This window comes from Heterocephalus glaber, unplaced genomic scaffold, assembly GCF_053883595.1.
Source record: "Heterocephalus glaber isolate CG9 unplaced genomic scaffold, H.glaber_assembly_v1.0 deba00000621, whole genome shotgun sequence".
Classification (NCBI taxonomy): Eukaryota; Metazoa; Chordata; class Mammalia; order Rodentia; family Bathyergidae; genus Heterocephalus; species Heterocephalus glaber.
This window is the reverse complement of record NW_028258153.1, coordinates 2,338,516-2,362,481: the sequence shown is the minus strand read 5'-3', so window position 1 is coordinate 2,362,481 and position 23,966 is coordinate 2,338,516. Positions and strand designations below refer to the sequence as shown.

The window sequence follows — 23,966 nt, the reverse complement described above, 5'->3', positions numbered from 1 at the left end:
CCACATGGTGGCATCATCACATTAGTTTGTTATTTGGATTATGTATCAAATGCCTTTTTAGGACGTACATGTCCTCTGAAATAATTTAGCTTTTAGAATCTAGAAGGAACTCATTCTTATATTTGGAGTGTATAATTTTTGATAATTATCCAGTTCCTGTACATTTTGGCCCAATTCTCATCTCTCTTCTCACCCCCACAGAGCTCCTTTTGAAGTCATTGGAGCTCCTTGAACTGAGCATTTCATGGGGGTGCAGAGCAAGGTGAGAGTTTGGGACCATTACAGTTAAATAAGTATCCTCCTAAGTACAGGTGCTTTATTCATCAAATAATTTATTTCTTAAATTTGTCATGAATAGGACACTAGAGGGCAGCATTTATCTTTCCATTTTTATCTTCATCCAATCTCTTCTAGAAATCTCTTGAATGTTGTGCTTGGATTTTTAAAAATGAATATGGTGTTTTTAAGGTGTTTGAGACATATTAACAACAGAGTCATGTTTGGAACTGTCTGTATATTTTTGCAGTGTCTGCTTCTTTTCTAATCTATATGTAATATGGGGATTTGTGGTCTCATCTAAGTTGAAAATTCTCAAAGACAAACAAAACCAAACTACAAAAAACCAAAAAACAGCTTTAAAAGGAGGTTAATACTAACAGAAACTTGATTTTACCTGCACTTCTGATGAACGTAGATCAAATGTTAAAAGCCCAGGGCTGCCAGTGAGCATTTAAAGCTTAAATAGAGGGACTCTGAGTAACATAACCAGTCCCTTCTTAGTTGTACAGTTATAGTCTTGTCTACTTTCTTATCAGATTCAAATACAACAGTTCTAATTGAATAGCCATAGGTATTTTTTTTAGATTGAGTAGCAAGGCCAGTTTAGTTTCTATTTCTGGATCATATTATACCATCTGGTGTTGAACTTTCTAAATAGAGGGGGAATAAAATATCAGCTTAGTAGTGGTTGTGCCAGTTAAAATTTTAAATTATCACCTGAATTATTTAAGTACAAGAAATCTGTAAATGAATTATTAGTGTGTGACCATTTAGCCAGGAAGTTGACCTTTAAGAACTTGTCAAACTGAATATTTTTGAAGACCAATAATAAAGATCTTCCTTGAATGTTAAAGATTTAGCATAGTTTGAGTTGTCATCGAAAACACTGCAAATTAACTAAAGATTTTTCACTTGAAACTCAGTTTCTAGCTTTTTGAGAAAAAGGTTTTATGTAAATGTAACTTTTGATTTGTTATAAAATTAGGAATATATTTTGATTTTCTGTAAATTAATATTTTGGTTATATTAAAAACTATTTGTGCTTCTTGTGTTTTATCAGGTTATTCTTGGACAGTACAATTGGCTGTCCTATGAAGATGTCTTTGTTCAGGCCTCTAACTTTGGAAATGGCTTACAGATGTTGGGTCAGAAACCAAAGACCAACATTGCCATCTTCTGTGAGACCAGGGCAGAGTGGATGATTGCTGCACAGGCGTGCTTCATGTACAACTTCCAGCGTATGTGGGCTTTTCTACCTCCTGCAGGGGTGGGATCACGTCATTTGGGAGAAATGGTATTTTAGAAATGATATTCTGCTCTTAATTGTTTAAAAGTTTGATTTTAATTTTCACTTTGATTCCAGTTAGTGGAGAATTGTTGGGGGTTAGAATTTTTGGTCTGCAGTATTTTGGAAAAGGAACCAGTTGTGGAACAAATTGTCTGAGTCAGATGTAGTGAGGGGACTCAAATCTGTTAATAGAGGACTTTCTGGGTCTGGGGAACTAGACCTACATGTAGGGGTCATTGCCTTGCTGCCATCTCTATTGAGTCTCCTTTTGAAGTTAATGCCACTTCTGTGAGTAGCAGTAGCTGACCTCTAAAACATGTCTGTGGTAGAACCTGATGAACTTCAAAGTTACAGGTTACATGATGGAGAATTTTACTGTTGTAGTGATTTGAGTGGTGACCCGGATGACTCCCTCCATCTGTGATGCAGTCCTGGAAGCTTAGAGGCCTTGGTGCCAAAATGGGATGATAAATGTGATGTTGTCTCCTTCTGCAGATAGAAAAGAAAAGGACTTTCACCAGATTTCTCACTGTTGTTTCTTCCATTGTTTCTTTTTTTGTCTTGTTTTGTTTTTTTTGGTACCGGGGATTGAACTTGGGTCCTTGCGCTTGCGAGGCAGGTGGTCAAACCACTGAGCTAAATCCCGAGCCCTCCATTGTTTCTTTTAACAAAGCATCGGTTTTCTTTCCCCACAAGTTTGAGTTTACATTGTTTCTTTTGAGAAACTTTATAAAAGAATTATCATGGTTACAAAGACATTTCATATCTTTATTAGGCAGAAGTAATTAAAAAATTCATGTTACTTTTTATTTTGTTTAATTTCAACATTGTAAAGAATGTTTCTTTTAGATTTTCCTACTTTAGAATAAGCAGTGCTACCACCACCTTAATACTGACATTCATTACGCCATCTTATTTTGGTGTTTGTCCTTCACATTTAAGTAGTCAACTTAAGATTTTGAAATTGTAGAAAGTTACAATTCCTTACCATTCTAGTCCCTGAGTAACATCTTAGGTTAACCAAATAAAAATTTAAGAATCTTTGCCTTAAAATACTGGAAATCTTGGGAAAATTTGGGGAGAATGCATTAGTGTGATGATTAATGTATTAAAATAATTTTAGAAAGCAACATTCGCATAGACTAGGGATTAACAGTTTAATGATCAGAACATCTCTTTTTGATTCATGTCCACTTGCAGAGCAGAGGTGTTATTTACTTTTGCTAGTTCAGAAAGTGTTTGAGTATCTGACTTGAGTTTCTTTTCCTTGTAGTTGTTACTTTATATGCTACCCTAGGAGGACCAGCCATTGTTCATGGATTAAATGAAACAGAGGTGACCAACATTATCACCAGTAAAGAACTCTTACAAACAAAATTGAAGGTGAGGACTGTAATTTATAGCTGATACTGAGAGTATTTTCTGTGATGAGCCTTATTATTGATAGTTTTCACATATATTTCATGTACATTAATATATTTCACATACATTCATATTCAGACAGACCAGAATTACACATTTAAAAATTTTTTAAAATTAATTAATTTATCTTTGGTTTGTTGAGACACAGTCTCACTATGTAGCCCAGGCTGGCCTCAAACTTGCAACAGTATTCCTGCTTTGTCCTCCCATGTGCTGGGATTACAGGTGTACCTGGCACATTTTAAAATTTTGAGACAAGATTTGCTCAGTTGCACAAGCTGCCCTGGAGCCTGCCATCCTCTTGGCTCAGCTTCCCAAACAGCTGGGATTCTAGGTGTGTGCCAACGCACCTGGTAACACACTGGGCAGATTTAATAAATTGTGAATATGCCAGTGTCTAAACTAAAGAGCTTACAGCCTTTGCTTTTATTGTGCTCATCTATTTTCTAGTTTATTTTGTATTTTAATTTTTGTCTTTTTTCTAGGCAACTCCCTCTGAAAACAGTAGTATCTGGGATTTTTTCCCTCCATAAAGTTTTCAGTGAGTTCTCTTTCCTCCTCTCCTGTGTTCCTACTTGGCTTCCTGAAAGGATGAATGTATTTTAGGCAGCTTGGTCTTCATGGCCATTTTATAAGGCAGTAAGTTTTTGATTAGGATGTTATGAAAGAATAGGTGTATTCGGCAAATCTAATGCTATAAAAGAGTAAGGTAGACTCAGACCAAACTTTCTGCATCTAGGGAAAGTGATCTTTACATCAGTGTACCTTTCCTTCTTGCTTTTTTGAGTTAAGAAATTACTTTACTTTAAAAGTCACTGAATATGGTGAACTACTTTGAATCCCAAACTATTCACTAAACTGTTTGAAGAGTAAGAAGCATGATGAATATTTGTTTTTCCAGGATATAGTTTCGTTGGTCCCACGCTTGCGGCACATCATCACTGTTGACGGGAAGCCACCAGCCTGGTCAGAGATTCCCAAGGGCATTGTAGTGCACACCATGGCCACAGTGCAGGCCCTGGGCACAAAGGCCAGCGTGGGTACGTCACATCTCCCTCCTTCCTTATGGCCACCCTGCAGTCATCTTGATCTCCAGGATGACTCCAGTGATTTGATCCTGAAGTTGTCAGTTGTCCTCTCAGTTGGAGACATGAGTTCTTCTAGGAATACTTTTATCCAGCCCTAAAAAAAGGGCTGAAGGAAAAATACCAACATTAACTTACTAATGTGCTAAAGATAATATTTATTTGAAATGAATTTAAAATATTTTTTTCTTTACAGAAGCTTTTTTTTTGTACTGGGGATCAAACTCAGTACCTTGCGCTTGCAAGGCAGGCGGCAGAACCACTGAGCTAAATCCCTGGCCCACTTTTTTCTTTAATAACATTTAATTCTGTTTCCTTTTTTTCTGAGAGTTTTAGATAGTTTAGTTTTATAAATGATGCCAGTAAATTTACCCATGCCAATTACTATAAGTATTAACAGATAAGAATAGCTAAATCTGGAGCCCTCCAATGTTAACATTTCCAGGGGAGACAACTTTTTCTCCTCTGATCAGCATGCCTAGGAATGGTGACCCTGGAAGTTAGGGCTGTTAAGTAAGCATTAGAAAATGTTGGAGTACACAGGTGCTTTGAGTTATTGCAAAAGAGGCTGGGGTGCTGGGACTGTATGTCCTCTAGCCAGAAACTTAGTGGTTAATGAAATGTAAACACTCACTTTGTTGAGAGCCAAGGTTGTGCTGACATTGCTGGTTTAACTGGGATCATGTTAATTTTGGTTGCATTGAATTTTACATGCTGGTAGAGTACTGAAATGTGGATGGCTTGTGGGCAGTGACATGTACAGATCTGAGTTAAGTTTAGAGTTAAGAGATTTGGAAGCTAGAAACAGGGTTCATTATAACTGGAAGTGAGATCACCCACAGAGAATCATGGCCTCAAGCCATCGAGGACTGACTGGACAGAGAGGAAGGAAGAAAACATGCTCAGTCATTGGCCAGACAGGGTGTAAAGAGGGGTCAGACGACAGAGAGTTTGTAAAAGGATCACCGTACTTAGCAGATGGCATCTTAGAAAGGGCAGTGCCCTACAAGTGGTGGGGAATGGTGCTCTGGGCTAAAGGAATGAATGGCAGATGCAGAAATAAGGGCTTGAATGAAAACAGTTCACAAGAAATCTTTGTGGATAGGTGGGAGAAAAAAGATGCATTCTCTTGGAAGCATGTTTAAAGAATTTTTCTAACAAGTTCACATGTAGGGCAGTTGTGAGATTCAGGCAGGTCAGTGAGTTTTTGTCTTTCTACTGTGCCACCTCTTTAGCCTGTCGCCTACTGTCTTTAGGGCTTTAGCCTTATGACTGCAGTTTTTGATGGTATCTTTTGATTGGACCGTGAGCTTACCTAGTGAACTTCGCCTATGTGAAACAGAACATTTTTAAGCAAATATTGAGGTACTCTAGGCCAAGCCTCTTTCATTTATTTCTTAGTTGGATTTCTAGGGTAGCCTTTTGTCTAATTCTTTTACAGCCAAACAGCAGCCAAAGTCATCCTAGTCACAGATGAGGACAACAGTCCTTTCCATCCTGAGGGCCATGTGTGCGCCTGGCTGCTACGTCACCATCATCTCCTGTCACTCTTCTCTTGCCTGTTCCACTCTCGCCACTGTCCTTGCTGGTCTTTACATATGCCAAGCACATTCCTGGCACTTTTACTTATACATGGAATACTTTCTTCCTAATTTAGGTTTTCATGGTTTCCTCTTTCACTTTATTCAGGTGTTTGCAAATATGACTATAGTCTTTTTCATCTAAATAGCACCTACTATCATCTCACTTGTCTTTATTTTTCTTGGTGGCTTATATTATATTATGGTCTTAGCTGTCTTTCCCAGTAGATTGTATATCCCTTGTGTGTTTACTACTCTGTATTTTTGTTGACTTAACAAATAAATGAGCATAAAAATATTGGTGATGATGGCTGAATTTCTCAGAAGTGTTTTTCTTTTCTTCGACATAGAAAACGAACCTCGTAGCAAACCATTGCCCTCAGATATTGCAGTAATCATGTACACAAGTGGATCCACGGGAATTCCCAAAGGAGTCATGATCTCACACAGTAACATCATTGCTGGGATAACTGGGATGGCCAGAAGGATTCCAAAAGTGAGGTAGGTCCTAGTAGAATAACACTGAGCAGTTCAGCGTTTACATCCATTATTGTAATGTTAACACTTGTGTCATTTTCATAGTTTATGGTTAAGTTACTCCTTCAGAGTCTTTTTATAGTAGACATTTCCTTTAAAAAGAACATTAAAATTAATTAAATAGTTGCATTATATTTACCTTTTTTTTTTCTTTTTTACTGAATTTATAGTTGTAATTCCTTAATTTAAAGTATTTTAATTAGTGGAATTGTTGTCTTACATGAATAGTCATTTTTATATCTAAATACAGTTCCGGTGAAGAATAACTTAATCTATCCAGTAAACATTGTATTGAGCTTCTGTATTCATAGTCTCGGATTGTTTTTCAGGCACATTCCACTAGTGGCAGGGGAGGGTATAATGGAGTGGGAAGAGACTGATGTAGGACAGGAGATAGAAATTTAAGAGATTGTAAAGGTAACATTCTTAGAGATGGAATCAGTATTATGATGACTGATCTGTTGTAGATGTTGGATATTTTTGATGTTTTTATTTACAGAAATTACACATACACATAAGTTGTGGCTTGAACTTGAGGATAGAGAAAGAAATTTCTCTTCTCTATGCGTGCCATACCCTTCAGGAAAATATTAAGAGTAGTTACCTTCTGGCTTTGCTGCAGCTGTCTTTATATTGTAGATGTGGGGGCAGTTCTTGAAACACGCACACACACATGCATACATACATAACTTATATATTAAGACATTATAATTCAGCCAACTCCCAGAACAAGCATCTCTTAAATAAAATTTCTGGCAGGTTCTAGAACTGTGGGTTCTAATGGGCTTTTTCTGGTTAGTAGCTCAATAGCTCTGAAGACCACATCTCTATTGTTATGGCTTGGGTCCAGATGCCCCCCCTCCCCCAAAGCCTTATGCAGTCATAGATGGGGCTTTTTCAGAGGTGACTGAATCTAGAGCCGGTGATTGATTCATAGTGCAGGCTAGGATTAAGGGTGAGTGATTACTAAATCAGTCCACTGATTGGGTTGGCACTGCCCTAATATACCATATAAGGGTACAGTACAATATAAGGATACAATGTAAGGGACAGAAAGAGGCTTGTTGTGCCCCTCTTGCTTGTTTTGCTGCCTTCTGCATGCCATGAACTGCTTCTCCTCTGCAGTGTCTATCTGCCATGCCACATTGCCTTGGAGCCAGCCCATTGTGAACTGAAACCTCTACAGACTGTGTGCTAAATAAACCTTTCCCCCTTTATCTTCGTGTATTGGGTATTTTGTCTCAGCAATGAGAGAAAAGTACCTAAGACATCTTCCTTAAATGATTTCTTTTGTCCTTAGAAAGAACGGCTTTTCCCACCAGAGTCCCCACTGGCTCAGTGTTGGGTTGAACTGTAGTTACTGCTAATAATCCCCAGCATCTCTCTGTCTCCCATCTGTCTCTTTCTCTCCTGACCAACAGGGAGCCCAGATTGATGTCCTGAGGGCCTTTCCATGTGTCACCAAGCTTGCTCCAGGTAACAGTCATTTTGGTGGAGAGCTCACCTGACCTTTGCTTGTCGTATCGCTCTTTTCTTTTAGAGAGGAAGATGTGTACATTGGATATTTGCCCCTGGCCCATGTTCTAGAATTAAGTGCTGAGCTTGTTTGTCTTTCTCATGGATGCCGCATTGGCTACTCTTCACCACAGACTTTAGCAGATCAGGTAAATGTCTGTGACTCAAAATACTAAAGACATTATTGTTAACACTTTTTCTGTCAACTTGACAATATTTTGTAAGGATAACAGTTAATTGTTTAAAACTTAACTCTTTTAAGTGATTGTTAAAATATAAGTGCATCAAATGATAAATTTATAATATGCTCTTTAGATCTAGGAGGTCCATTGGATTTTTAAAATAAGGATCACATTAGTTAGGCACAGTGGCACACACCTGAAATCCCAGCTACCCAGGAGGCTGAGGCAGGAGGAGTGCAAATTTGAGACCAGTTTGAACAGCTGAGGATGCTGTCTCAGAATAAAAAATAAGGGCTGGGAATGTAGCTCAGTGCACGGCCCTGGTTTCAATCTCCAGTACTCCAGAAGGAAACAGAACAGAATAAGACAACTAAGTTTTTATGTGGATCATCTTTTTCTATTTTGTAGTCTTCAAAAATAAAGAAAGGAAGCAAAGGGGATACATCCATGTTGAAACCAACATTGATGGCAGCTGTTCCGGTAAGAATTGACCATTATTTAAGACTGAGTACAAAGGCAGTGTCCATAGCCACAGCTGACAAGGCAATTTCTGTAGGATTTATCTCATATTGACTATTGAAACTGCCTTCAGCTTTACAGGATTTATCCATTCTTGCTCTATCTTTTTATTAACTAAACACTCAGCTGAGCTCCTTTCCCTAAATAACTTCTTGTTAAAATCATTTTCGTGATACAGTATCGGTTTGGTGGTGAATAGAAGCCTGAAGCTCAGGAGGAGATAAGAGGGAAGGTTTGAGATAACTTTCTTCTACACAGATTGTCAAATTGCCTCCTGAGTTCTCAGGGAAAATCTGTCTTGATCTCCAAAAAGGGTGACTGAGAGGCTATTGCAGCTTTGAATGACCTGAGAAGCACCAGCACCCTAACATGAGAGTAGCGGGTCTGGGATAACAGAACAGTGGGATGGCAGTGGGAGTGTTGGGTACTCAAATGTGCCCATCAGCCACGACTGCAGTGATTCCAAAGTAATGGTAGTTTGGAATTTGTGTAAATATAATTATAGTGTCTTAGAAATTAGTATCACTTAGAATTCTGGAGGAAAAAGTATTTCATCATTAAAACATAATTCCTAGTAAAGACCTAGCAAACAAAACACAATGCAACAAGGAAAGTTTCCTGAGTGCAGCATTAAAAGACAGCCAGACCCAAAACCACAAAATGCCATGGTCTTTTTGTGAGCAAAGTATGTGCTACCTCTATATCTTTGTAAGATAAATTAGGAGATTTTAAAAAAACTGTTTCAAATAGTTGATTTATTTTGTGAAATTAATTTTTAGTTCAGAATCAGTAAGGTAAACAAACAAAGGAATATAAAGAATGTCAGGGCTGGCCATTTAGCTCAGAGGTTCCACTGCCTGCTTTGCAAGCACAAAGTCTCGAGTTCAATCCCCGGTACCAAAAGAAAAAGAATCTCAGTGGTATATTCCTGTTTTTTAAGTCATTTCTATTTTTCCTTCATATGTGTACCTAGATATGATCATGTGTGTACCTAGATAAATTTCTATTTTTTAAAGCAGTTTCATTTCTAAAATATAGTGATTGTGGCTGTATTTATAAAGTTTGGTCCTGGTTGACTATATCTTTTAAAATGCCTACATGTGAATGTTAATTAGATGTTAAGATTTAAATACTTAAGGCAGTTATTAATTATAAGACTCATTTTTTATACATCTAGGAAATCATGGATCGGATCTATAAAAATGTCATGAATAAAGTGAATGAAATGAGTAGTTTTCAACGGAATTTGTTTATACTGGCCTATAATTATAAAATGGAGCAGATTTCAAAAGGGCATAGTACCCCACTGTGTGACCGGTAAGTAATGGCCTGTGTGCCAGCCCACTCTCCTGTCCTCTCTCCTTGATTAGTGAATGGCTTAGTTCACATTAGTAGCCCAATACAGGGAGATCATTACAAGGAATAAATATATATTTTTAGAAGTCAGAATGACTCAAAAAAAGTTAAAGGGACTCTTTAACACATTCATGATGGGGCTGTAGTTTGTATGTCTTGCTGCCAGACAGTTTGAATCATCCATGTGTGCATGGCTGTCCTGTTGGGAAGCTTTTCATTAATTTTTTTTTTTTTTTGTACCGGGGATTGAACTTGGGTCCTTGTGCTTGCGAGGCAGGGGGTGGAACCACTGAGCTAAATCCCCGGCCCTCTTTTCATTAATTTTATTGGTAAAAAGACAATACAGATCTGTTTGTACCACTAGTGATACAAGTTGCCCAATAGGACAATCATGCTTGTAAAATTGGTGGTTCAAGTCAGTGGGGACATGTTAAAAATTCATCCTGCACAAGAATTTGAAACTTTTCACTTCTAATTTTATAATTTTCAATATAGTGCTTATGTCTTCTGAGAAAAATTAGGTGACTTTAATTATTTTGTGAAAAACTTTCTCTTTTTAAATTTACATCAACATGAATATAAAGTGATATACTTGACTAGTTTATGCTTCAAGTTGTATATGATTAGTTTACCCCAGCTTGTATTTGTATAGTGTTAGTAGAGTAAGTAGATTTGTGATTTTATTGTTAAATAATTTAGAAATTAGAAAATGAAAGTATGACACTCAAATTATTTTTATGGGAATTAAATGTATTTTTCAGATGTTTCGCACTATCTAGAACTTTGTAAGTTGTTTTCCTGCCATTAGTTATCTGTCTTTAGCAAGATGTGTAAATTGCTATGGAAAGTCTGTTAATATGATTTTTAAAAGCAGTTGCCACTTAAGTCTTCACCTTTCTCAAAGTGTTTTTGTTTGTTTCCAGTGCTTGAGATGGTGCTTAGGCTTTGCTCATGCTCGGGAAGCGCTCGCTCTACCATTGAGCTACGCCATGAGCCATTCCCTTTACCCTTTTTTTGGTTGAGATAGTGAGAAATTTTTTAATTAGTATTTTTTTCAGGAACATATCAATTAGATGTTTGAATTGTTTTCTTTTTAAAATTTATGCTAGGTAATTTGCTAGAACTTTTTAAAAACAAAGACTTCAAACTTGGATTAGTGAAATTTTAAGGTCAGATCGTTGACTACAAATAAGTACATGCATCTATTAATAAAATAAATAAATTTGCCTTTAATGAATTTTCCAAAGATACAAGATTGTTCAGTATTAATATAATATGTACTGTATAATGATGTACAGTGAATTGCTCCTATCATAAACAAGGAGTTTTCATTACTATACAAAACTAAATCTGGCAATGTTGAATTCAAATATTAATTTCTTTTCTTTTTTTGGTACAGAGTCTTGCCATGTAGTTGATCCTGGCCTGGAACTCCACTGTGTACCCCAGGCTGGCCTCGAACTTACATCAATCCTCCTGCCTCAGCCTCCTGAGTGGTGGGATTACACCATGCCCCACGCCACCACACCCCACTACAAATATTAATTCTCGAATCAGTGTTGAATTCAAATATTCAAAGTTTTTAAAAGCAAGCCAGTCAGGTGTTGTGGTGCACACCTGTAATCCTAGCTATTTGAGAAGCTGAAGCAGGATGATCACAAGTTCAAGGGCCACCTGGGCACTCTTAGCAAGAGCCACACTCAAGGAAAGGGATGGGAATGTAGCTCAGTGGTAAAGCACTTGTCTAGCATGCACAAGGTACAAAGATTCCTGGGACCCTCCTCCACACTGCCCCCTCCAACATGTAAATAAAGCGAGGAAAATTATATTGTTTACATGGTTAAACTGTTAGAAATTCAAATTTAGGTGGTGGATCAGGAGGAGCTTGTGAAGTTGCTGTGTGACCTTGGGTGGGTCACATAATCACAAAATTTTCTATGACAAAATTGAGATTAGTTGAAAGATTTGGAATATTCCCATTCAGCTTTAAAATCCTGTGATTCTCCTACATTCATTCATTCATTTATGTTTTCAGCTTTGTTTTCCGGAAAGTGCGAAGCCTGCTAGGGGGAAACATTCGCCTTTTGCTGTGTGGCGGTGCTCCGCTCTCTGCAGCCACACAGAGGTTCATGAACATCTGTTTCTGCTGTCCTGTGGGTCAGGGCTATGGACTCACGGAATCCACAGGGGCCGGAACAATCACAGAAGGTCAGTGCTGCCCAGGGTCCATGGGGGCAGCTTGTGGCGTAGTTTCGGGTGTGAATTGTTTTCTAAAAATGTGCTGGAGAAGAGTAGTGTAGGTTTTTGTGTAGCAAAACTGTGGTAAACTCTAGGAACTATGATTATTGATACACATTTTTAGGCTATATTAGATGTATATGCTATGTAATACTAAAAATTGACATTCTGGATAAAGAAGCCTTAGTAACAAACATTGCTTGTATTATATACATTTATTTTCTCATCAGTTTTTAAATTTCTTTTTACATAGAAAAATTGTTTTTTTTTTTTCCTCCTTAGTTGTTAAGTGTATGAAGGCTCAGATTCAGAAATATTTATGGCTGTTTCTGTAAGTGTAGAAAGAAACTAGATTTTAGCAGTGTAATGGCCAGAGTTTACCCTGGATCCTGTTTGAGGAGAGGTCCACTGCTGATCAGTGGTTCTCAGATGAATGTCTGTATTCCCTTCGCAGCAGCATTATTTTGCTTCCCAGAACTGTGTTAGAAAAGCTGTGCTTCTCTAAATTTGTATTTTCTAGATGCTTACTGATAAAATACTGAGCATTTAAGTAAGCGAGCATTTTCTCTTATTTATCTTGAATGCTTCTTTATACCATTCTTAGATCAGATTTTTTTTTTATTCATTTATTTTTTGTTTTATTTTTGGTTATTTGAGACAGCGTTTCACTATGTAGTTCAGGCTATCCTTGAACTCACTATTTAGCCTAGGCTGACCTGGAGCTCACAAGGATCCTCCTGCCTCAGCCTCTTGAGTGGTGGGATTACAGGCGTGTACCATCATGCCCAACCAGATTTATTTTGTATACTTCATTATCTTCCTGCTTTTTAGTTATGTTCTGTATATAGTTTTGGGAGTTATTTATCTCATTGCAGGATATAAGCAATCACAAATACACTCATATGTAGTTTCTTTGTAGAACCTTAATTTCTTCTGTTTTTAAGAATCAAACTAAATGTGTGATTAGTTTGTAACAGATTATTTTATAATTGGCAGTTTTGGTCAGCTTTTATGTCTTTATTTGAATGACAGTGCAGCAGTGGGGGTTCATTTCCTAGATCCTTGGAAGCTCTTGGCCTTGTTCTTAGGCCTGACGCAGAGCTGTTCCTGTCTGAGTTTAAATGGGCTGTGAGAACACAAGCTGATGTGAGGGGGGCTGCAGTCTCCCTCTGGAATGGTGATGCTGGCCGTTTGGTGGAAAGGTCGTTCTTCAGTGGTTTGAGGCATGTAGAGAGTGAAAAAGTGCAGACCACGGTGCTCCATCACCTTTAAGACGGGATACAATCTTACGAACCAGCGGCTACTCCTGCAAATGCGTGGGGCTCTGCAGTAGGAACACGTGATGGCTCAGAATTCTGGGGGAGCTGAGAGCAGGCAGCCCCATCTCACAGGGGTGTCAGTAGTGGCTGTGCATGGAATGTAGGCCTCTTTGCTGTAGATTTCACACATTAAAAATTTCTTGAGTTTTAAAAAAATGGTAGTGACTAATTCACTAGAAAGAAAGAAAGGAAGGAAAAGAAAAGACATGCAAGCAAGCTCTGTAGGCTGGACAGTATGCCTCTGCAGACCACATAGCCCTGCTTTACCATTTTTCAACTTGTGCCTGTCAGAGTTCTCTGGGGTTATCTAAGCATGGACTAAACCATCACTTTTAATAATTTAGAAAAATGAAGCAACTTCTTAACTACTGTTCTCAAATACCTGTTTCCCCCTTGGATCGCAGTGTGGGACTACAATACTGGCAGAGTCGGAGCACCATTAGTTTGCTGTGAAATCAGATTAAAGAACTGGGAAGAAGGTGAGAACCTATTTCAACTGCAGAGTATTTTTATAAGACTAGACTTTAAAATTAGAGGTGTGCTTTATTTTCTTCCTTATTTTAGAATATAAAATCCATCACAAGTGCTCATTTTTGTTCTTTATAAAATATATTTTATCTAGAGCCATATGGATGCATTAATATTGTGTTTCAAAAATGGTTTTGAAGAATTAATGATTTTTTATTTTGCTTATTTTATTATATAAATACAGTAAGAATTATAGCAGAAACTTAAGAAATGTGCTTAAATAATGACGTTGATAAGTTAAGGCTGTGGCTGGGGATTTAGCTTTGTGGTGCCGCCGCCTGCCTCACAAGCACAAGGTCCTGAATTCGATCCCTGGTACAAAAAAAAAAAATGAATTAAGCATGGTAACTTGATTTTTTTTTTTTTTTTGTACCGGAGATCGAACTCAGGTCCTTGCACTTGTGAGGCAGGCAGCGAAACCACTGAGCTAAATCCCCAGTCCAAGAACAGTAACTTGGTTTTGTAGAAGCACAATCATAATTTTTTCTCATGAGGATTTTTACATGTTTTTTCTTTTCTTTTCCTTTTTTTCTTTAATTCTCTGAGAAAAATTAGAACCGAGGATTATTAGTAGGAAATTTTTACGGTACTCTCATAAAGGTTTGTTGCTTATGCAGTATAAAATATAAATTACTTTAAAAAAATGTATTTAAGCATAATAAAGTATACAGATTATCTGTGATTTATTGGGGGTACTTTTCCTATAAACAAAGATTCTGGGGCTCCAAAGTAATTTTTCAACTATTTTTAGCACAATTAGTGAAAATGTCCAATAAATTTAAGCTTGGAATCAGTATAAAATTGTATGAATAAATCTTCTAAGTTTGTAGTCATTTGACTTTATACAGAGATTAGGTCTGTTATTTACTGCTTGACTTAATACTTTTATCACTTTATAAGCATGATGTTTAAGACTACAGAAACTTTAAAAAAATGTACCCGTGTAGTATTTGTAATAATTTTCTGTAATAGATGGAATAGAGGCCCAAAAGGCTAAATACTTACGGTTAAGCAACTAAAATTTTGCCCTTGTTTTATATTGATAAATTTTGGTCAGTTAATGTCTGCCTTGTTTCCTTTGGAAAGACTTAATTGGATTAAATAAGATATTCCTATTTACAAGCTAAATAAAAGGTGCCATTTTCATGTGGTACATATAGTGACAAAAGTACTGGATTAATTCTAAATTACTCTGTGTTTATTAGGGGGATACTTTAATACTGATAAACCACACCCCAGGGGTGAAATTCTTATTGGTGGCCAAAATGTGACAATGGGATACTACAAAAATGAAGCAAAAACAAAAGCTGACTTTTTTGAAGATGAAAGTGGGCAGAGGTGGCTCTGTACTGGAGACATTGGAGAGTTTGACCCTGATGGTTGTTTGAAGATCATTGGTGAGTCATTGGATCTTTTTGAAAGGGCCTGAGCCTCAGGTGCCTTTCTGCTGCTGAGTCTTAGAGAAGCTGTGTAATAATGTAAGACTCTGTCTTTATGTAATGTTGGTGTTGGCTCTTGTGTCTTCTCTGGAGCACAGAAACTTTTAATAAGGACTAAGGAATTGATGAGGCTTGACGTCTTATGAGATGACAAAAGGTGCTCACCAGCAGTGTTGTTTTTAATTACTATTAAATCACCTTGGCTTTCTTTCCTGCTCAGGCTGGGAGTGCTCATTTTTTGTGACTTGCTTGACATTTATTAGTTATTAAGCAGGGCTCTCCTGTCTGAATGTAGTCCTCTTCCTTACCGAAGAAAACAAAGGAAAACCTGGCAACTAAAATATTATAACCCATATGGGGCAAAAAATAACCTTCCGGGGCTTCTCCTCTTAATGCTGTTTTTCAGTTAATAGCCTCTATCCCATTGTGCCAGCCAGAAGCCTGGGAGGAGATGCAGTACCCTTCCCTCCAGTCAGCTCCCACGTGTATCCTGTATCCACTGATTTAGCTCATGAGCTGTGCCTTAATGTCATGCTCTTCCTCTCTTCTCTTTATGTTTGTAGGTTAGGCCTGCATCTCTGCCACCCTGTTGCAAGCAAGTCCTGTTACCATGCTTCCCTAACACACCTTCTCCCTGCCATCATGTGATAACTCACCACTGATCTTGCTGAATACTCTAACCACTTACCAGTCCAATTATTTAAATACAGGATGACCAAAATTACATATTTTTTTCATTAATTTTTGCAAGATAACTGGAAATACTAAAAAGACAATTTTGTCAAATTTATTCAGTAATTTTTTTCTGTGTATGGTATATCTTAAAACATTGAATATGCAATACAGCATTACAAACTGGACAGTAGTGTCTAGTCTCTTTCGAAATCCTTTTTGCATTATTGTCTTTCTTTGACAATAATACACTTTACACTGTCGTATTGGCCTTGCCTTTTTTCCTGTGAGTGGTATAATTTCAATAAAATGTCTAAAAGTAATAATGAAGAGGTCGAGGATGGATGTCATGGTTGGTGTTTCACCATCCTATATTTTTCAATTATTTGGTCTGTTAGACCTAATCTAAGATGTAAATGAAAACCCTGTTGTTTTGAGTAAATAACAAATGAGTTCCATATTGTTTGGTCCAGAAGTCACATAAATATTTTATAGTAATATTTTTCCTTCCTTTTTGATTATAGAATAGTTCATTAGATGTTGGCCAGCTGTGTTAACACCATCCATAGAATTATTATAATCGTTGACTGCTATTGGAATTTTTCAAGTTTCATGTCTTTTTTCAAGTTCTATCAATAGTTGATAATAAGACAACATCTTTATCTTTCCATTTCATAACACAGACTTTTCCTCTCTGATATGCTAACATTTCTCCCTTTTTCAGTTTTTTTTGCGGGGGAGATCTTTTGGCACTTCCTATTCAGTTTCAGTGTCCCAAATGTGTCCATTTTGTATTGTTAAAAAAAAAATCACTGAGTCCTGGAGAAGTGTAAAAATTATATCTAATGTACTTATGATAAAAGTTTTTATAGATTGTAACACAAAATTGTAGGTTATTTTTCACAAATAAACACAGATTAGTAAAGGAATATAACCAGAATTCATACAAAAATCAAAGGCAAATACAACGTTTTAAATAAAAAAGTATGCAAAAATAGTTGATGTGCAGCAAATAAACAGATGTACAAACGTATCTCTTGCAAACAAGAACTGACTGGTTGAAATGACACCTGCCCGAGTGAGGCTCAGGATAGTCAATATGTAAACAAACTGTTAAGTGATTGTATCTGCTAGGATAAGACCACTGTGTACTTCCTCACTTTTACTTCATTTGTTTCTCCCTTCCTGCAAGCAGTAGTTCGAGCTGACCCACTTCTGGCCTTGCTGGTGCTGTCCCACTTGGCTGCCTCTTAATTCCCTTAAGACTGAGCTAAGGTCTCACCCGCAGGAATTGTTCTAAGGCACAGGTTGGAGAGTCTTAACCACTTAGTGCTACCTTACTGGGTGAAGTAAGCTGTTTTTGTGTTGTTCTTCTCTCCCGGTAGATGTGGACTTGCTGGTAGTGTTCCACGTCTTCACCTGCCTAGTATTAATGGATAGATACCCAAACACCACCTGTCAAGCAGAATATACTTGAAGCAAAACTCAGCACCTAATTTTATTATATACTTTCAATTTTAGTATAACAGTTTATGGGTAATTTAGCAGAGTGTTAAGGGATTTGATGGTGAATTACTTAGTAAATGGCCAGTGTTTGTGTATTAGGGTGTTATTAATATTCTCAGTTTCCTTCTCCCTGCCTGTGCTTGTTTTGCACAGATCGGAAGAAGGACCTTGTAAAACTGCAGGCTGGAGAGTATGTTTCTCTTGGGAAAGTAGAGGCAGCTCTGAAGAATCTCCCGCTGATAGATAACATTTGTGCGTATGCAAACAGGTAAGAAAGTGGAGTTCATGCTACTTATTTGAACTTTGCACATTGGGTGTGCCAGAAGGGTTCCTACCTTTTAGGGGCCTCTTTATAAATATTCTAAGAATGCTTCCTTTTCTGTGATGTCCAGGAACAATCTTTGCCCCCTTACAGCCATTAGGTCATTTTTTTCCTTTGATACTTCCTGTCATCATTTTCTCTGTGTCTGTTTTCTGCTTTATTACATCTCTCTGTATGTCCTTTGTGGTAGAGAGTTGATAATAAAATCTTTCTTCCTAGTTGGCTGTCCCTCTGCACAAGGAAGCTTCACTGAACAGTCCTGTTCAGTACTTACTACCTTGCCTTCAGCTTCACCTGCTTAGGCCTGGGGGGAGGGCTGGCAGTGGCCCACCTGAAGTTATAGTAAGTTGTGGCTAAAACCCATAACACCACAGCCGAGAATGATCTAGGCAGTTGGGAAGGGAGCTCAAAGTTAAAAATCCTAGAACTGCTTTTTGAAAATGTGTTAGAACTTTAGATTAAAACTCTGATTACATTTTCCATAACAGTATTGCTCTTATTATACTCTAGTGATAATGATTGGATGTTTTGTTGGGAAGGGTAGAACTCTCTCTACAACAGTTGACACTTATATGAAAATAAAACCAAGTATGAAAAAACAATTTAGAATCAGACTTTAGGAGTATAGCCCAATTTAAAAATGAACTTCAGGTTGAACTCCTTACATGCTTGGAACAAAAAATGTTTTAGATTTTAGAGTTTTTTGCATTTGGGAATATTTGCATAGACATTACCTGTACATTGATCTATAAATGATTCTGCTCTTTCAAAAGCCATTTAATGGCTTTAATTTTCTTTAATGATGCTACAGGTCTGGATTTAATAATAACTGTCACTATCCTTCTTTTCCTAATGCTGTTGCCATTTCTTCAGGTTAAAGTTTTATGGTCTTCAGAAAAATGTCTGCCTGTGGCATACTCAGATCCTGTGTCAATACTCTTTCTCACAATATCCGAAGAGAAAGGTTATAGCACATTATTTTGACTTGCTACCAAGTTTCTTTAGATATACTACCTGCTGTACATAAGATTTTATTTTTTTCTTAACCTGTTGCCATCTGTGATTTAATGATTTTTTTTCAGTGTCTCTTTAAATATTTGTAAATTTCTTTTTAAAAATGTGTACACAGTGCTATTCACAGTAGTTACACATACTGGAAATTTGTCATGGTCAGATTGAAGTTTATTTTAGCACCACTGAACTCTAGAATATATTTTGAATCAAACAGTAAAACTGGGTATTGCATGAAATAAATATTTCAGAACCAAGTATGGCACATGCATTTAAAAAAATAGTAGTTCCTTACTAAATGTCAAGATAATCAGTAACTTTTTAAGGCGATGTAATATTCTGTTCCTCGGCTAAGTTATTCTTTATATTTCAGTTATCATTCTTATGTCATTGGATTTGTTGTGCCAAATCAAAAGGAGCTAACAGAACTAGCTCGAAAGAAAGGACTTAAAGGGACCTGGGAGGAACTGTGTAACAGTAGTGAAATGGAAAATGAGGTCCTTAAAGTGCTTTCTGAAGCTGCTGTTTCAGGTGAGTGTCCTGTGAAAGTCTGAGAAGGGCACAGTAACAGAGTACTTAACATCTGTTTAACTTGTTACAAGGGTTAGCATGGAACATTTCCTGCTCAGAGACCATTTCTGCCATTAGGAGATGCAAACATACCCTCATCGATCTCCTATTCAAGCCCCTCTGGAGAACACACAAATCGTCCATTCCCTCGGTTCAAACGGGTACACATGTCTGGAATAGCCTCGTCTTTTCAGCCTGTTTTCTGAGCTGGCCCTTTCTCCACTTAGCTCGCCTTCAAGGCCCTGCTCTTTGTACATTGTTAGTTTACTGGTAATGTGCTGTACTCTGTGTCCTCTTGTTTTTTTCTTTCTTTCTTTTTGTCCAAGACCAGTTAATAGAGTTGGCTTAAAAAAAATAGCTGTTCTTTTAGTTCAGCAGTAAGTATAATACAGATGTTTTTATTCTACTTGGATATAAGATTATGACAAATGTAAATTTGATTTAATCAAATGGAGACATTATTCTGGCCTTGTATTTCAACTATAATTTTGTTTTCTAGTGTATCACCCTGAAGAGGTACCTTAAAACCTTGGTTACTTGATACTAAATTGATTGAAAATTGGTTACTTGATAGATACTAAATTGATTGAATTAATGGATATTCCCTAAAACCCTACATAGTTTCTATGTAAGATACAGTACTGAAACATTGAAAACTAAGCATAATATAGTGTTTGCTTCCTTCATACTTATCAGCTTTATTGAGATATGTTTAATATATACAGCTCCATAGTGCCAAGTGCACTGCGCTCGCTCACCAGGCGTGGTACAGCCACCATTGCCATCAGTGTTCCAGTACTGTCGTCCCCCAGAAACAGAATCCGTGTCGTGGTTATCAGCCCTTCTCCTTTATCCTCCGAATCCTTTTCCCTCAAAAGCTACTAAGTAATTTTCTTTCTTTATAAGATTGCCTGTTCTAGAGGTCTTAGATAAGTGGAATCAGACAGAATATGCCTTGTGGCTGGTTTCTTTCATGTAGCAGAGTGTGTTCAGGGTCCATCCGTGTTTTAGTCTGTATCAGTGCCTCATTCCCTTTTATTGCCAAGTAGTCACCATGGACATATGCTGCGTTTTGTTTATCCATATAGCAGCCAGTGAACATTTGTTTTCACTTTTGGTGCTTGTGAGTAGGACTGCTATGAACATTCATGTTCAGGCTTGTGTGTGGACCTGTGCTTATTTCTTCTTGGAGAGATGCCTGATGAGTGGAATTGATTTGATATAGGTTAACTTTATATTGGCCCCTGAGAAGATAGCCAGAAAATCTTCTAAAAGATTTTTTCCCAGTGTTTTCTAAATGGTTTTCCAAAGTGCTGGCACTATTTTACATTCTGACCACTGGTGTAAGGAGTACTTGTTATTCTTTGGCCTTTCAATTCTAGCCTAAGCTTCATCTTGTGGCTTGGTTGGCATCTCTCTGATGGCTAATCTTTTAATGCGCTTATTAGCCCTTGAATATCTTTGTCTTCTAAGTATTGATTTGTATGAATTCTTAATATATTGTAAACACAAGTCTGTGGTCAGGTATATGATATGCAAATATATTCTCCTATTTTGTGCACGTTTTACTTTTGTAATGGTGTTCTTTGAAGCACAGAAGTTTTAAATTTTTATCCAACAAAGTCTTGATTTTTCTTCCAGTTTTTTTTTTTTTGGTACCGGGAATATAACTCCGGTCCTTGTGCTTGCAAGGCAGGCGGCAGGACCACTGAGCTAAATCCCCAGCCCTTCTAGATTTGAAGTATAGGTTTGTCAGGTAAACCTGGTGGGTTTTCATTGGCAGTTCTTTTTTCTTCTCAGTAATTTGACTGTGTTATCCCACTCCTTTCTAGCTTGCAAGCTTTTCTGCTAAGACTGAGAAGTCTTATGACTCCCATTTTTGTTTAGTTTTCTATTTGTGCTTACCCTTAATTTACTAAGCATTTTTATGACACTTGCGTTCTTTATCCAGAAAATTTACATGTTTGTTTCTTAGGGGATGGGTGATGGAGATTGAATTTGATCTCTTATAGACCAAATTAGGCCACATTTTGCTGTTTTTATGTGTCTCTTATCGTTGAGACTTTGGTATCTGAAAAAGCAGCCACCTTTCTTAGTGTTTGCAATCTGGTTTTATGCTGGGAAGACTTTTCTCTAATCAGCCCTGCTACAGATTCTGGAGCTATCTGTGCATTTTTTTTCCAGGGATGTATCTTCTCTGGATTTGGAGTCCAGTTGGGGAGGGCTGTTGGTGTTTACTTAGGCGCTCCCCCTGGTGTGTGCCGGTGATACTGTGCACCTTGATTCTTGATGGCCTTTGTTCTAGACAGCCCATCTTGGTGCCCTGTTCCTGTTAGTGCTTTGATTCAGGGAAGACAGAAACCAGTTCTTTCTGTCACATGCCAAAAGTCAAAATGTTGGAGGTTTCTTTCCTATTCCTCTGTACTTTACTGAAGAGAGCTCTGGCAAGTCAATGCCACATTTTTTTTAAAAAACCAGACTTTGATGTGGATGGTATTATACTTTCCTGGAGTGCAAGAACCTCTTAACTGGTTTCTGAGTTTCTCACACAGGAAATACATGAGAGTGGAAACTATTCTCTTGTTTTGTATTTTTCTAAGAATGTTTAGTAAAGGACCTTATACGGTAGTCATTTTTTTTTTTTCAGTAAATACATGTTGAATGATGCTTAAAATAAGCCGGTCTTTTTTTGACGGGGGAGGGTTCTGGGAATCGAACTCAAGACCTTGCTCTTGCCAGGCAGGCGCAGCGCCGCTGAGCTGCACGCTTGGCCCATAAGCCAGTCTTATTAAACAACATGTTTCTTCAAAACCATAGCCATCTTAACCTCCTTCTGATATGCCCCTTTCCTCCCCTCCTCCCTCCCTCTCTCCCTCATTCGCCTTCTGTTTTGAATCTGTTGGCTATTAGAGTGGGTTAGCAATACAGTTGTGAGTGAGCACTCTGTCTCCACAGTGACTATTCTGGCTCAATAACAAAATGCTCTCCAAACTTTTATTATTTTTTAATTTCTAAAATAATTGTTCTTTGTAAAGTAAAATCCTCCTTTCCTTTCTCCTGGATCCCAGTCCTAGAGGTGTGTGGTTTATACTTGGTGAGTATTCTTTCATCCAGCAAATACAGATGCATTACTACCCAGCTTTGCGCTGCAGCTTGCCTTTTTCTAATTGATAGATTGGATACCCCTATAAGTCTAGGTCATTATTAAGGATAAATATATTCCATTTTATGACTGTAGTTAATTTATTTTACTCATTTTTCCTATTGATAAGTAAACATTTTTTTGCTAGGTTAGTTGTTGTGCTTTTTTCCTTCCTTTATACTTATACTAGTAGTTTTGAGGGCTATGTTACTTAGAAGTGAGGTTTATGAGCTTCATTGGTTGTGCATTTTGGTGGCTGTTCTACTGGGGGAGTTGTACTTTTTGCTAAGAACTTTAATTGCACATTTTTAATGCCTTTTGCATTTTTTTTTCAATCATCTCAGCAAGTCTGGAAAAGTTTGAAATTCCAGTAAAAATTCGTTTGAGCCCTGAACCGTGGACTCCTGAAACTGGTCTTGTGACAGATGCCTTCAAGTTGAAACGCAAAGAGCTTAAAACACATTATCAGGCAGACATTGAGCGAATGTATGGAAGAAAATAATTTTTCCCTTTTGCCATCAGTTTGCTGCGGTGAGCTCAGATCAAATAGGAAAATACTTGAAATGCATGTCTTAAACTGTGAGGCAAACTCCATTCCTCGTGTTAAAATTCTAAACTCTTATTTCTCATGACATCACCGTTTTTAACTGACAGGCTTAGTAAAATACTAAGACGGCAAATTTGTGCCCATCTCTTCGTTCTTTTTCCTCCTTTGGTTTACTTTACCACCTATGACTGTGCTTGTCAGTTAGGAGAAATTTTCTGCATCATATTGGGGGAGCAGTGATTTTAAACCTCAAGTTTTTAAACATGATTTATATGTTCTGTATAATGTTCAGTTTGTAACTTTTTAAAGTTTGGATGTATAGAGGGATAAATAAGAATATAAAAATTGGTTATTTGGGGGCTTTTTTACTTAATGTATTTAAAAATACAAGGGTATTGATAGTGAAATTATGTAAATTTCAAATGCTTATGAATCAAATCATTGTTGAACAAAAGACTTGTTGTGTAATTATTGTCTTGTATGCATTCGAGAGAAATAAATATACCCACACTTACGTTTTGAGAAACAGATCTTGTGAATACATGCCTGACAGTGTCTTCTTTATGTTTCTGTTTTTTTTATTTTTTTTAAATTTTTTTATTTATTAATTTTTTTTTACACACAGGGTCTCACTATATAGTTCAGACTGGCCTTGAACTCACTGTGTAGCTCAGGCTGGCCTCGAACTCAGGGCGATCCTCCTGCCTCAGCCTCCTGAGTGGTAGGATTACAGGCATATGCCAGTGTGCCCAGCTATGTATTTATTTTTTATTGGGAAAAAAATATAGTTTAGTACTACATGAAGCAAAATAGCAGAAGAGGGCAATGGTTTAATAATACAGGAGATACAGGATGCAGGTGCAGCAGATGCAGCACCAGCCGACAAGTAGTCTCAGATAATGTACCATC

The 23,966-nt window shown here is 37.3% G+C and overlaps 1 protein-coding gene across 4 annotated transcripts in view; it reads left to right on the top strand.

Annotated features, from left to right (window-relative positions):
- Acsl3 (acyl-CoA synthetase long chain family member 3) overlaps positions 1-23,596 on the top strand; it is a 63,311-nt gene extending 39,715 nt beyond the window's left edge. For all 4 annotated transcript variants that reach the window (XM_004864473.4, XM_087205992.1, XM_087205990.1 and 1 more), the window contains 13 exons: positions 1,340-1,517; positions 2,841-2,950; positions 3,891-4,029; positions 6,005-6,155; positions 7,732-7,855; positions 8,297-8,368; positions 9,585-9,724; positions 11,799-11,971; positions 13,725-13,799; positions 15,054-15,245; positions 17,619-17,733; positions 19,172-19,329; positions 22,855-23,596. In XM_004864473.4, coding sequence (XP_004864530.1) covers positions 1,340-1,517; positions 2,841-2,950; positions 3,891-4,029; positions 6,005-6,155; positions 7,732-7,855; positions 8,297-8,368; positions 9,585-9,724; positions 11,799-11,971; positions 13,725-13,799; positions 15,054-15,245; positions 17,619-17,733; positions 19,172-19,329; positions 22,855-23,012 — 1,785 coding nt within the window. In that variant the 3' untranslated portion in view covers positions 23,013-23,596. The remainder of the gene's footprint in view (positions 1-1,339; positions 1,518-2,840; positions 2,951-3,890; positions 4,030-6,004; positions 6,156-7,731; positions 7,856-8,296; positions 8,369-9,584; positions 9,725-11,798; positions 11,972-13,724; positions 13,800-15,053; positions 15,246-17,618; positions 17,734-19,171; positions 19,330-22,854) is intronic.
- The last annotated feature ends 370 nt before the right edge of the window (positions 23,597-23,966 follow it).